The sequence below is a fragment of the Lacerta agilis genome, chromosome 1 (genome assembly GCF_009819535.1).
Source record: "Lacerta agilis isolate rLacAgi1 chromosome 1, rLacAgi1.pri, whole genome shotgun sequence".
Classification (NCBI taxonomy): Eukaryota; Metazoa; Chordata; class Lepidosauria; order Squamata; family Lacertidae; genus Lacerta; species Lacerta agilis.
Window position 1 is genome coordinate 96,643,642 of NC_046312.1, and position 15,439 is coordinate 96,659,080.

The 15,439-nt window shown below is 41.1% G+C and overlaps 1 protein-coding gene across 1 annotated transcript in view; it reads right to left on the reverse strand.

Moving 5' to 3' along the window:
• LRP1B (LDL receptor related protein 1B) overlaps positions 1–15,439 on the reverse strand; it is a 754,577-nt gene that overhangs the window by 289,467 nt on the left and 449,671 nt on the right. Inside the window, 1 exon segment of the mRNA XM_033164188.1 lies at positions 11,374–11,625. Within this exon segment, the coding sequence (XP_033020079.1) occupies positions 11,374–11,625 (252 nt within the window).

A 15,439-nucleotide genomic window follows, 5' to 3' on the forward strand; every position in this document is an offset into this window, starting at 1 on the left:
TAAGCACTTGTGGAGCAGACCAGAGTGAAGGCTCCTGCTGTGCGGTCCATTCCATTGCCCCGCCCCACCCCCAGCTGCCATGGATTGGCCAAAATTTGAAGTGGGCTTGGCAGGAACCCAGCTGGCTCTGCAGCAGCCAGGGGAGAGGAGCCAACGGCCAGAGCAAAGATGACATGGTTTCGAGGGGATGAGGGAAGCGCTGCACTGGGTCACAACCACCACCCACCCTTGTACTGGGTAAGCGGCCATTCTCTTCAACCAAGTGTTTGGCTGATTAACATTCTCTGTCTGTGGGAGAGCAGTTATTGGTTTGTTTTGCTTTTGTTTCGTTGTTTGAATTTTGTGTATTTATTCTGTATTTTTCTAATGCGAACCAACCTGTGATATTCAGATGAAGGGCGGTATACAAATTTAATAAACATAAATAATAAAATAAAATAAAAATTTCATACCCTAGGAAAGTTCTTATTCCAGACCAGGACCTCTTCTTCAACAACTAGCCAAGGTCTCCAATTATCTCCAGCAAGGTTGGGAACTGTCTCCAGGCCATAGTGCCTAGCTGTCACCAATCCTGGAGACTGACTGGCTTATTTTCCACTTGCACAGCACAAAAAAGCCACCATGAATGAAGTTCATGGACCAGTTTGAGAATGAACAGATCCACGGGGAAACCTATTTCTTACTTCCCTCCATTGAAAAATATGTCAATCTATTCCAACTCTAATACATTCCGGCAGCCCATTTCTTCAGTAGCTTTGGACCTATCTAGATTTGGTCTTGTTTTAACAATGGGATAGAGTTATATCATTCTGTTCACTCCAAATTTTGAAGTTTGCATCATGTCCTGATTAATGAAGTCTTTGTTTTCAGACTGCTATAAACAGCTGCCAACATATATTTATCTAACTCACTTTAGGAAATCTAAAAGTTCCAAAATGTCCCTTAGCATGCACATGCACACTTATGCATTTATGTATCTTATGGAAGGAACATATTTATTTTATTTACCTAAACTCGGGTTAGTGCAAATATATCCATTGTCTCTTATCACTTATCTCAGGGGTGGGGACTTGGATGTGACTGGTGGTCCTGCTCCTTATCTTTCCTACCCCTGCAAGCTAACTTGTGCCTGCCCTTTTCTACTAGCAGCATGGTTTTTTTAGTTACTCTTCCATCTTCTGTTCTAAAGCAAACTTTTCCAAAAGCAGTTAAAAGCAGACTTATTCAGCTTGTTGTACAATTACCTGGGAAGAAGTCCCATTGAACTCAATGGGATTTACTTTTGAGTAGATACACATAGCACTGATTTTTTTAAAAAAAAAAAATACTAAGACAGGCTGCTTAATTTGTTCTTGCTGTAAATTGCTCCATACTGACCACATCTAAAAAGGGAACAAAATATTATAAAATACTCATTTTTCATACTCTGTGACCACTACAAATGAAATAATGTCCTTCTTGATTGTTTTTTAAGTGGCTGACTGTTTTTGCTGCCAATTTCAGGCACAATCAAAGGGTAACAACAGAAAACGGTCCCATCTCCCGTTTCTGCTTTACTGATTTTTAGTGGTGTTGCCAAATGATTGTAAATTTGCAATAGGGTCTCAGCTGTTTGGCACCTCTGCAGAACAATGAAGGGAGATTTATAGAGGTACAACAGCCGTAACACTCTCTTTCTTTTAACGACACATTCAAAAAGCGTACTATAAATCTTTGCAGACAGTAAATCAAAACTGGTTATTTACTTCAAAGTAGTTAAGTAATCTGCCGCTAAACTTAAAATTAAAGCATAATTTAGCATCAATTGATGTGCCATCAAGTACCCAGAGTTTAGTGAACCAAGCTATTAAAGGGGATATATGGCATGATTACGCTACCCTACATGCTTTGGCTGTTTCCAATTGTCTCTTTCCAAGGCATCATATACCGGTAAGCTCCATCCACGTTCTCATTGGAATTCTAGTTTACACTCTGCTTTTTTTCTATGTCATGAAGTTCAGTTGGGGGGGGGGGGAATAGCTTCTGTTCTTCAAAATTAATGCTGCCATTTTTATGTTATCCCATAAAGATGCTAAGCAGTGGGTAATTAAAATTTTTAAGTTGTATACAATATTTTAATAAAATATGGATTGACTTTCTAGTAAAAAGTTATTAAGAAAATGACTTGGGGGGAAAAGGTAGAATGTTTTAATACTCTGAGTGCAGGTCCTCAAATATGCTTCTCCAGGGATAATATAAAATCTATTTATTATAGTCAGCTTCTTAAAAGGGAATTCATATTTCAGGCTTTATTGTGCCAGGTTGGCATTGGGGGCTGGGGGGAAGGAATTGCTAAGCAAACAACATTGATTCACACTACTTGGAATTGCAATGCATTCGCCTACTTAAATTAGGACTTTTAAAATGCACATAGGCCTTAAAACCACATGCTATTTACAGATACAAACTTTTTTGTGTTATTAGTTAGGTATGGACAGATTTACAATACACAAGTAAGTGGCAATTACAATAGTGTTAAAAATGCACTTTTTCTCCTTTTTCTCCCCTAAATTCACCTATGTTCTTCTCAGAAATCAACATTTACTAGTTGTCATTAAATGTTTAGTGCTAGTTTTTAGCTTCTCAAACATGGAAGTCTATTTTGGAAGCTTTCAATGTGAAACATTTTACAAATGGGTACGACAGTATTTTATGCTGATGAGGCAATACAGAAAACAGTGGGCATTAATTAGGCATGCTAAATCAGATAAAAATAAAACTGGGTAAACATTATCAGCACAAAAGCATCCAATAACAATCATCTTGTTGATCCATCAGGAATATTTAATAAGCCAATTAAAGCAGCTTATCCAATATTGCAGTTATTCCTTGGTTACTAAGGAATGAAATGCACTTAATTTTATGCATTCAGTCATAGCAAAAAAAAATGTTACAAGAATTAAACTTAGGTTGATGTAATTCACACCCTCACTTTCAGCTCTCCTTCACAAGTGTAGAAGTTTGAGCCATTGCATCTCCTATTAAGTTTCCAAGAACCATGGGAGTAGGGACTATAGGAACAACATTTCCTGGGAACGAACGAAGCTCTCAACTCTACTCTGGCTAGCACTGGCTACTGTCATTCCCTGCCTCTGCCCATCAGCTGGGTGTGAATCTCATTGCACTTCTTCACAGTGCTATTTTCAATAATACTGTATATGCTTTGCATCTGGATACCTTGTAATGGAAATTATACAGTGTTCCTTTCCAAGAGTTGCTTTGAAATTTACTTGTCTCTCTTAAGTAAATTGCATGTTTAGGACTGTTATTCAAAACAGCAAACATACAAAGTTGCAAATATTTGCAATTAAATAGTTTGAATTGTTCATATCTTATTTAGTTTTATTCCATTTGTATCCCACCTTTCAGACCTATAGATTCTCCTCCAACAAGGCAGCTAGTTTGGATTAGAAACCAGGTGTCTTCCAGCTGTTTGTGAACTATAGCTCCCATTAGGCTTGGCAAGCATGGCAAAGGGTCATGTTTACTTCAAAATACCTTGAGGGCACCAGGTTGGGTAAGGGTGGTTTAGTTCCAGTTCCGATTCTGGTTAACACACACACACACACACACACACACACACCTAGAACTGCATCTGCACTCATGCAGACTGTATTCCACTTTGCCAGTCAAAACAGATCCCTTCCTCTCACCATGGTAATGCCTCATATGTACGCTTCTTAACTGAAAAACCTGTGTGTTTTACACACTATCCAAAATCTTAGAGGCTAAAAAAAGCTATTACTTTTTATAGCTACCAGTAATTAGTGTCTAATAATCAATTTGACACACAGACTTTGAAAAATGAATGGAATAATGAATTAATGAGCCCCATCTTAGTTAAACAATGGGATAATGTACTAGCCTCCATTTCTAATGTGTCATTAGATTACAAACTATGTCTCATACAACAAAAGATTTTCTGTTGAGTTTACTGGACTCCATCACGATTGCTTTGTTGTTGTTGTTCAGTCGTTCAGTCGTGTCCGACTCTTCGTGACCCCATGGACCAGAGCACGCCAGGCACGCCTATCCTTCACTGCCTCCCGCAGTTTGGCCAAACTCATGTTAGTAGCTTCGAGAATACTGTCCAACCATCTCATCCTCTGTCGTCCCCTTCTCCTTGTGCCCTCAATCTTTCCCAACATCAGGGTCTTTTCTAAGGAGTCTTCTCTTCTCATGAGGTGGCCAAAGTACTAGAGCCTCAACTTCAGGATCTGTCCTTCTAGTGAGCACTCAGGGCCGATTTCCTTGAGAATGGATAGGTTTGATCTTCTTGCAGTCCATGGGACTCTCAAGAGTCTCCTCCAGCACCATAATTCAAAAGCATCAATTCTTCGGCGATCAGCCTTCTTGATGGTCCAGCTCTCACTTCCGTACATTACTACTGGAAAAACCATAGCTTTAACTATACGGACCTTTGTCGGCAAGGTGATGTCTTTGCTTTTTAAGATGCTGTCTAGGTTTGTCATTGCTTTTCTCCCAAGAAGCAGGCGTCTTCTAATTTCGTGACTGCTGTCACCATCTGCAGTGATCATGGAACCCAAGAAAGTGAAATCTCTCACTGCCTCCATTTCTTCCCCTTCTATTTGCCAGGAGGTGATGGGACCAGTGGCCATGATCTTAGTTTTTTTGATGTTGAGCTTCAGACCATATTTTGCGCTTTCCTCTTTCACCCTCATTAAAAGGTTCTTCAATTCCTCCTCACTTTCTGCCATCAAGGTTGTATCATCAGCATATCTGAGGTTGTTGATATTTTTTCCGGCAATCTTAATTCCGGTTTGGGATTCATCCAGCCCAGCCTTTCGCATGATGAATTCTGCATATAAGTTAAATAAGCAGGGGGACAATATACAGCCTTGTCGTACTCCTTTCCCAATTTTGAACCAATCAGTTATTCCACATCCAGTTCTAACTGTAGCTTCTTGTCCCACATACAGATTTCTCAGGAGATGGATGAGGTGATCAGGCACTCCCATTTCTTTAAGAACTTGCCATAGTTTGCTGTGGTCGACACAGTCAAATGCTTTTGCGTAGTCAATGAAGCAGAAGTAGATGTTTTTCTGGAACTCTCTAGCTTTCTCCATAATCCAGCGCATGTTTGCAATTTGGTCTCTGGTTCCTCTGCCCCTTCGAAATCCAGCTTGCACTTCTGGGAGTTCTCGGTCCACGTACTGCTTAAGCCTGCCTTGTAGAATTTTAAGCATAACCTTGCTAGCGTGTGAAATGAGTGCAATTGTGCGGTAGTTAGAGCATTCTTTGGCACTGCCCTTCTTTGGGATTGGGATGTAAACTGATCTTCTCCAATCCTCTGGCCACTGCTGAGTTTTCCAAACTTGTTGGCATATTGAGTGTAGCACCTTAACAGCATCATCTTTTAGGATTTTAAATAGTTCAGCTGGAATATCATCACTTCCACTGGCCTTGTTGTTAGCAAGGCTTTCTAAGGCCCATTTGACTTCACTCTCCAGGATGTCTGGCTCAAGGTCAGCAACCACACTACCTGGGGTGTATGAGACCTCTATATCTTTCTGGTATAGTTCCTCTGTGTATTCTTGCCACCTCTTCTTGATGTCTTCTGCTTCTGTTAGGTCCTTTCCACTTTTGTCCTTAATTGTGGTAATCTTTGTACGAAATGTTCCTTTCATATCTCCAATTTTCTTGAACAGATCTCTGGTTTTTCCCATTCTGTTATTTTCCTCTATTTCTTTGCATTGTTCGTTTAGAAAGGCCCTCTTGTCTCTCCTTGCTATTCTTTGGAAATCTGCATTCAATTTCCTGTATCTTTCACTATCTCCCTCGCATTTTGCTTGCCTTCTCTCCCCCGCTATTTTTAAGGCCTCATTGGACAGCCACTTTGCTTTCTTGCATTTCTTTTTCATTAGGATGGTTTTCGTTGCTGCCTCCTGTATAATGTTACGAGCCTCCATCCACAGTTCTTCAGGCACTCTATCCACCAAATCTAAGTCCTTAAACCTGTTTTTCACTTCAACTGTGTATTCATAAGGAATTTGATTTAGATTGTATCTTACTGGCCCAGTGGTTTTTCCTACTTTCTTCAGTTTAAGCTGGAATTTTGCTATAAGAAGCTGATGATCAGAGCCACAGTCAGCTCCAGGTCTTGTTTTTGCTGAGTGTATAGAGCTTCTCCATCTTTGGCTGCAGAGAATATAATCAATCTGATTTCGATGTTGCCCATCTGGTGATGTCCATGTGTAGAGTCGTCTCTTGTGTTGTTGGAAAAGAGTGTTTGTGATGACCAGCTTGTTCTCTTGACAGAACTCTATTAGCCTTTGCCCTGCTTCATTTTGAACTCCAAGGCCAAACTTGCCAGTTGTTCCTTTTATCTCTTGACTCCCTACTTTAGCATTCCAATCCCCTATAATGAGAAGAACATCCTTCTTTGGTGTCATTTCTATAAGGTGTTGTAAGTCTTCATAGAATTGGTCAATTTCAGTTTCTTCAGCACTGGAAGTTGGTGCATAAACTTGGATTACTGTGATGTTAAAAGGACTGCCTTGGATTCGTATCGAGATCAATCTATCATTTTTGAAATTGCATCCCAGTACAGCTTTCGCCACTCTTTTGTTGACTATGAGAGCCACTCCATTTCTTTTACGGGATTCCTGCCCGCAGTAGTAGATATGATAGTCATCTGAACTGAATTCGCCCATTCCCGTCCATTTTAGTTCACTGATGCCTAGGATGTCAATGTTTATTCTTGCCATCTCATTTTTGACCACATCCAGCTTACCAAGGTTCATGGTTCTTACATTCCAGGTTCCTATGCAATACTTTTCTTTACAGCATTGGACTTTCCTTTCGCTTCCAGGCATATCCGCAACCAAGCGTCCTTTCGGCTTTGGCCCAGCCGCTTCATCAGCTCTGGATCTACTTGTACTTGTCCTCCACTCTTCCCCAGTAGCATGTTGGACGCCTTCCGACCTGAGGGGCTCATCTTCCAGCGTCATAACTTTTATATGCCTGTTGTCTTTGTCCATGGAGTTTTCTTGGCAGGGATACTGGAGTGGGTTGCCAGTTCCTCCTCCAGGTTGCTTAGCATGGTATATAAACGACAACATGCTGTTGGAGATTTAATATGGAAAATGCTTCTTTGAAACGTGTTTATACAGTGTTTGCAAAAAAAAATGGGGGGGGGGGAAATGCTAGGATGTATAATAATAATAATAATAATAATATTTATTATTTGTACCCCGCCCATCTGGCTGGATTTCCCCAGCCACTCTGGGCGGCTTCCAACAGAAATCAAATACAAAAATATCAAACATTAAAAACTTCCCTAAAAAGGGCTGCCTTCAGGTTTTTTCTGAATGTCAGGTAGTTGTTTATTTCCCTGACCTGTGATGGGAGGGCGTTCCACAGGGCGGGCACCACTACCGAGAAGGCCCTCTGCCTGGTTCCCTGTAGTTTTGCTTCTCGCAGTGAGGGAACCGACAGAAGGCCCTCGGCGCTGGATCTCAGTGTCCGGGCTGAATGATGGGGGTGGAGACGCTCCTTCAGGTATACAGGACCGAGGCCGTTTAGGGCTTTAAAGGTCAGCACCAACACTTTGAATTGTGCTCGGAAACGTACTGGGAGCCAATGCAGATCTCTCAGGACCGGTGTTATGTGGTCCCGGCGGCCACTCCCAGTCACCAGTCTAGCTGCCGCATTTTGGATTAATTGCAGTTTCCGGGTCACCTTCAAAGGTAGCCCCACATAGAGCGCATTGCAGTAGTCCAAGCGGGAGATAACCAGAGCATGCACCACCTTGGTGAGACAGTCCGCGGGCAGGTAGGGTCTCAGCCTGCGTACCAGGTGGAGCTGGTAGACAGCTGCCCTGGATACAGAATTAACCTGCGCTTCCATGGACAGCTGTGAGTCCAAAATGACTCCCAGGCTGCGCACCTGGTCCTTCAGGGGCACAGTTACCCCATTCAGGACCAGGGAATCCTCCACACCTGCCCTCCTCCTGTCCCCCAAAAACAGTACTTCTGTCTTGTCAGGATTCAACCTCAATCTGTTAGCCGCCATCCATCCTCCAACCACCTCCAGGCACTCACACAGGACCTTCACGGCCTTCACTGGTTCTGATTTGAAAGAGAGGTAGAGCTGGGTATCATCTGCATACTGATGAACACCCAGCCCAAACCCCCTGATGATCTCTCCCAGCGGCTTCATATAGATATTAAAAAGCATGGGGGAGAGGACAGAACCCTGAGGCACCCCACAAGTGAGAGCCCAGGGGTCTGAACACTCATCCCCCACCACCACTTTCTGAACACGGCCCAGGAGGAAGGAGCGGAACCACTGTATAACAGTGCCTCCAGCTCCCAACCCCTCTAGCCGGTCTAGAAGGATGTTATGGTCGATGGTGTCAAAGGCCGCTGAGAGATCCAGCAGAACTAGGAAACAGCTCTCACCTTTGTCCCTAGCCCGCCGGAGATATAAATACTACTGTGGGGAAAGAGTTTAAAGTTTCGTCATATATATATATATATATATATATATATATATATATATATATATGTGGGTGCTGCTGTGGGTTAAACCACTGAGCCTAGGGCTTGCCAATCAGAAGGTTGATGGTTCGAATCCCCGAATCCCCGTGACGGGGTGAGTTCCCGTTGCTCGGTCCCAGCTCCTGCTAACCTAGCAGTTCGAAAGCACGTCAAAGTGCAAGTAGATAAATAGGTACCGCTCCAGCAGGAAGGTAAACAGCGTTTCCGTGCGCTGCTCTGGTTCACCAGAAGCGGCTTAGTCATGCTGGCCACATGACCTGGAAGCTGTATGCCAGCTCCCTCGGCCAGTAAAGCGAGATGAGCACCGCAACCCCAGAGTCAGGGGTCCCTTTATCTTTATCTAATATATGGAACTTGACAATCAGTCAACGTAAATGGATTCTCCATGCCCTTACATCTGCAAAAAGACATTGGAAGGATAAAAATATGCTCCCTTTGATCAATGGATAGACAACATGACAACTCTTGCAACCTATGAAAGGTTTGCTTTCAGACAAAGATTATATATGGACAAATTTAATGATATTTGGAACATATTTATCAAAAACATAGTTGACTCCTGAACTGATGTATACTTGAGGGAAATAATAAGTTTATCTACTTACATATATGCTACATAGTTCTGCAATCTTAATTACATGTTATTGTTAATTTCATTAATATTGTTTTCCTTTGCATTTTTTTATGTATTTCTTTCTTTCTCTTTTTTCCTAATTTACTTTACTTCACTATAAAACTTTCAATAAAATATAAAAAAGAAAGTAAAGACAACTAAATAATGCAGCTGCCCCTAAGCCTAGCCTACTGTCAAACATTCAGGCTGCTATGGCCTGTTCCTTGTCATAGATCTGAGATTTAGCAGGATTCTGAAATTCTATACATCAGTTCTCTTTGCAGTAGTGCAAGCTATTACGTACTTAGAACCTTTTAAAAAGAATTTTGCTTTTTTTAAAAAAATTGAAATCAATAGTTTCATATACTTATAAAAGGGTGTGTACCTTTTGTTGAAGTCTCACTGACTTCTGCAACACCACACTTAATCAGCATGCACGTGGTGGGCTGTCCTTGGCAATAAAACAGATAATCATGGCAACAATTTGCATTATTTCTAAGATATTCAATTTCATATGATGTAGAAAGTGACCACTTAGGAAGGGCTTGTCTCCTTTGAACTGAAGATGTTAAATTACTGCACACTTTCTTTTCCCATTTAACTAGGCAGATTTTAGTTTTCACCCATTAAGGATTCTACAGGAAAGAGATATATAATACAGGGCTTGAAAATAGACCCTTGTTCAGTTATTGAGAAAGTTTCAGGATAAATAACGAGGCAATTTTGCACTCATTTTAGCTCTGCATTGCACATGCAGGCTATTCATGCTTTGTTAAACATTTTCAGGTGTCAGTTATTGAGCCATACTCTTGATCTCAATGGCTCATTACGTGCATTTTCACCCATCTTTCTTTTGCTTATAATCAATTTCCTTTGTGAATGAGCAAAACCTGAGTACATATTAAAGAGAGGAAGATTTTCTTTTTGCTTACTTTAATTTCCATTATTATGGATTTTCAAAGTGAAATACAATGGAAATAAGGTTGTCATTTTTATTTTGATGGGGTGTGGAGAAGAGAATGCAAGGAAATGCTGGTGCATGGTCTGAAAACAAGTTGAAGAAAAGCCCAGAAAGACTTCTCTGGAACAACATACAGGGACAAATATTCAAGCACTCTCCAATTAGTTCATTATTTTTGCTTATATGGTGTGATGGAGTGTTTATGTAATTATGCATGCGAGGAATATTCAGACTTTAGCATCAACTGCAGAACCGTCATGGTGAAATGCATAGACCATCTCATCAAACTCCAGCTGCTCTGTGACATATTGATAAAATGAACAGCTTATACATGGTGACAGGACAGCCCAACCTTCTCATACATTAATGCCCTTACTGTCTTTATTAAATTCCTTCAAAGCATTAAATGACTTTGTTTTCAAAGTGACTCAGAAGAATTGCACAATGACAACTTGGCTATGCTTAAAGTAATTCTGTTCCACTTGTTTATAGTGAGCTTTTCAATCCAAGAATAAATGTTCAAATTCATAGCCATCATAACAGTCTTCAAATCAAAAAGCCTCAAGTTGCCTTTTCTCTAAACACAAAGAATCTAATATTGTTCATGTCCACTCCCAATTTTTAAAAGGCGCTCATTGTTTCTGAACAAAAAAATAAAACTATACCCAATAGCATTACACAGCTTGTTTATTTAAACTTGTACATTGCCGTATTCTAAGACTCAGTCGGGGGGGACGGGGACGACGACGACCAGATTTATGAAGGAAGAGAAATAAGAGTGTCACATGTGAGGAAGTCCCAGGTGCAATAGGATTTGTTGGATGGTCTTCTCTGACTTCACAGAGCACCCATATCAGAAAAGGGAGAACCATACAGATTTCCCTTCTGTATGACTGCTGAAACCTATGACATCCAAAAGGAGCACTGACATCAATACGGCGAAAAAGGGAAAACCAAGAAATGGCTTGGATTCATCCAACTTCCCCTCTCACACACCCAAACTGAGAAGAAATTTAGAGATGTTCCTAATCACATCCAAACCTCTCTGCTTACAATGTTTCCATGGGCAGGACTTTAGATATGACAATTATATGGCCTTTTATCTCCCTTGATTACTACTGTAAGATGCCACCCTAAATAACGTTTGTATAATAACATTAAATCTGTAAGGAAGTTTGCTGAAAAGACAGAGGCTCTTCTTATCATTTTGCTTACTTTCTCAAACTTAAAATACTTACTGTGAAGATAAGGAATACTGCTTATTATCCATTCATCTGTTGGCATGCCAGTTTTTGATGTCTCGACGCATTTCAGCTGACTTGAAGATTCCCTTGATTCAATCCAACAAATTGTGTTCGTGCTGTATATAAAATCCAATGTTTGAATTCCTCTCACAAAGCCAAAGGTGGGTGCTTTAGTTCCATTTAGATATAGGACCTCAATAGTATCAGAGCTTGCAATCAAAAGAACTGGAGGCGAATCATTAGGATCTGAAAAACAAACAGAACAAACGTTAAGGAAAGAAGGGAAAGGTTAATTAACAAATAAAAATGAACACATTAAAATATACCCAACAATTCCTTTCAGGAATTATATCAGTTAATATAGATTCCAACCTGGAGTGCTAATCCCACTTTCATTGCGTTGGAAGAAGATTCAGTAATGACCAGCCACCTTACATTTAAGATTAAGTTGTGAAGATGTGGCCCATTTTAGCATGGTGTGTGTGTGTGTGTGTGTGTGTGTGTTTAAATAAGCCACAGTTTTTAGTTGTCCTTTGAGCACGAGTTACTCATTTTTGCCTACAGTTAGGTAGCCGTGTTGGTCTGCCATAGTCAAAACAAAATAAAAAATTCCTTCCAGTAGCACCTTAGAGACCAACTAAGTTTGTTCTTGGTATGAGCTTTCGTGTGCATCTGAAGAAGTTTGCATGCACATGAAAGCTCATACCAAGAACAAACTTAGTTGGTTTCTAAGGTGCTACTGGAAGGAATTTTTATTTTTATTTTTCATTTCATTTATGCCTGCTTCAGAAGCACCCATGAGTGTACTCAAATTGGACAGGAAAGAAGAGGCGGAATGCTAGCTGTGCAGAGTGACAGAAAGAAAGGTACTGCTAGAGATTTGTGGCAAAACCTATAAATTAATAAATGCCAGGGTTTTGATTAACAAAGTGCAGGGCTGTGCCAGACTGGGAATTCCTGGGCTGGGTTATGCAAATCAGCCTAACCAAGCTAGGTTGAGGGAACAATAGAGAGCCATTGAAGGTTGTTGCCAATGCAAGAGAACTGCCTTGAGGTGTGAACTGGGTCAGGGGTTGGAAAGGTTGCCAGGGTAACTGCTCTGGGGGAGGGCAAGGTGCTTCTGGGAAGGAGGAGAAATAAGTAAGGGGGAGATCCATCTTGGCGAGGGTGAAGGAAGGACTGCCTGCAGTGCTCTGGGCCATGCTGCAAGATCAGGACCCCCTCCATACAGACTGAGGTGTAAATAGGCGAATAACCCCTATTTCTTAATGCATGAGACTCTCCACAGTGTCTTCTATTCTCCAAAGGGACATAGACCCTGTGTGGGTGCCTGAAATCCCATACGCTCCTGCCATGGCTTGGCAGAGAGAAGGATGGGCGCCAGGCTTTGGTAACAGTATGAAGTCTAAATCTGGTCTGAACTTTCACCCAGGAATGAACGGGCTGAGAGAAGTTCTTGAAGAAACTACTATCAGACACCATGATCCTCAAACCCCTGAGGAAAATATACCTTCTCTATTCTGTGCATCACCAGGACAGCTGGTCCATCCAGAAAGTGTGCTAGGGAAACTGGACAATGGATCTGCTGAATTCAGACCCTCCAAGGGACAGTCCTCGATTGACAGAAGCCATCCTGGTTTCTTATTTGATCCTACAATGTCCCGCTTTTCCTTAGTATGCCCCTATTTTCATCAGAGAAATGTTGGAGGGACATGGAATAGGATGTCCCCAGGGCTTTTTTTCCAGTCGGAAAATTCACCAGAACTCAGTTCCAGCACCTCTCAGGTGGGCACAATTGCCACCTAAGAGAATGAGGGATGCGTTCATGGTGAGTTCTAGCATCTTTTTCTAGAAAAATAGCACTGGACGTCCCTATTTTCCTCAGAGAAATGTTGGAGGGTATGTGAGTCAGGACGTCAGGCCACCTTCCCCTATATAAATTCCCTTATCTCCTCAGATCTCCTGACAGATTAATTTGCGAAGACTTGAACTGGAATTACCCTGATGAAGCCAGATGAAGTTAGGCTAGAGAAGTTAGATTATAAACTAAGCAGGGGTATGAATCTGGTTTTCTGAAATAGAAACTTAACTATCTAGCTTTTATACAACACAGACTCCAGTTCCACACTGAAAATATAGTATTGTGTTGCTGTTTTTTTTAAAAAAAACATCTAGGCTCTAAAGGGATGCAATAACCTTTCTCAGGCATAAAACTAAAAATGAACATTTGCAGCAACAAACTAGTATTAAAAGTTAAGGGAAAATAAAAATAAATGAAATTCGAGAATGATTGCTGTACTCTTTCTGTATAATGATGAAAATGTATGGCAGTGTGTCCAAGAAATTCATATTGGATAATGGTACTGAACGATACCTCCCAAAGAGGGCTTTGCACATCCTCCCAGGTTTATGACAAGGGAAATGGTATATTCAATATTGAACTGCAGTAACTGATATTTTTAAAAGTGCTGATCATAGTTGGTGAAAACAAAGGTGAAGACAACAGGCTTGTGATTTGGAATATAAAAGTCTATGTTCAGCACACTCCCATCCCTGAACTAGAATTTGTCTCAGGAGAATATCATGCAGTAAGGCCATGCACCAACACAAACTTCATAAAACTGGAACTAAATAATAATTCACATCATTAGAGGTTGTGTCGGTCACATGTTGACACCTAATCTATACGTGTTAACTCATATTCCTCCTGGAGAGGTCTGGCAAGTTGCCATCCTCCTTAGGACCATCATTTAAAACAACAAGACTGACAATATCCTAAACTGGAACAGATAAGCAATGACAATTCGCTGTAGAGATTTGCTTGCCTCTGGAAGAAAACAACCAGATTTGTCTTCCATTCTGATTCACTTTGATTAGCTTCATGACACCCACTTGTTGCAACTGCTCATGAATTTTCAGAAAACTGCAGGAAGTTGTATGTGCTTACAGGATGCAACTATTCCAGGTATTTAAATGTGAGAGTCTTCACAGTAAATAGGTATTAAAATATAATTTTTGAAAGGATATTAATGTTTCCTGCTATTTTGGTAGGTGTTTGGTTGGGTTAGCAGACCAGTTATTGTCTTTATGTCCTTAAAGAGAGCCAGTGTGGTGTAGTGGTTAAGAGCGGTAGACTCGTTATCTGGGGAACCGGGTTCGCGTCTCCACTCCTCCACATGCAGCTGCTGGGTGACCTTGGGCTAGTCACACTTCTCTGAAGTCTCTCAGCCCCACTCACCTCACAGAGTGTTTGTTGTGGGGGAGGAAGGGAAAGGAGAATGTTAGCCGCTTTGAGACTCCTTCGGGTAGTGAAAAGCGGGATATCAAATCCAAACTCTTCTTCTTCTCTTATTCAGCCCTACTATTTGTTGTCATTTGACTATATTGCTTTACTCAGCTTTGGTTTATATCAACGATACGTTGCCGTCTGGATGAAAGATCTAAGTATTTTGTTTTGAATAAAATAAACAAATTTCTATATTCACAACCAAAGTGTTTATAGCTCTAAGGCAGGAGTAGCCAATGCCGTGTCCTCCTAATGTTGTGGACTCCAACTTCCATTGCCCCAGCCAGCATGCCCAATGGTCAGGGATGATAGTCCTCAACATCTGGAACACACTATGCTAGCTTCTAAGACAGGTCTTAAGTGCAGTCGTCGTAAGTCACGTATTGTGTAGACCAGCTTGTTGGAAGAAACTCTAAACTATATGCATCACATTTTAAATGTTTTATGCAATACACAATTTGCTGGACAAGTTTAGATAACGCAGGTAACTCGCAGCTTACTTGCATTGTGCAGATTCAACTTTACATGGTTGACAGCTGGCCAGTTGAAACCCCACAACTTTATAAGCATGGAAGGTAGGGCGCTTATAAGTTCTTTTTGCACTGGGTTTTCCACAAAACCAAACATACAGAAGATAATGTAAACTGGTGCCTCCTCTCTTTACATATCCTCTATGGCAAGATTCGCCTAACTTAGGAACAAGCCACCAGCAGAAACTTTCGTTCTATAGTTCTTATTCATTCACAGGGGCTTGAACATCCTTGTTAATTGAAC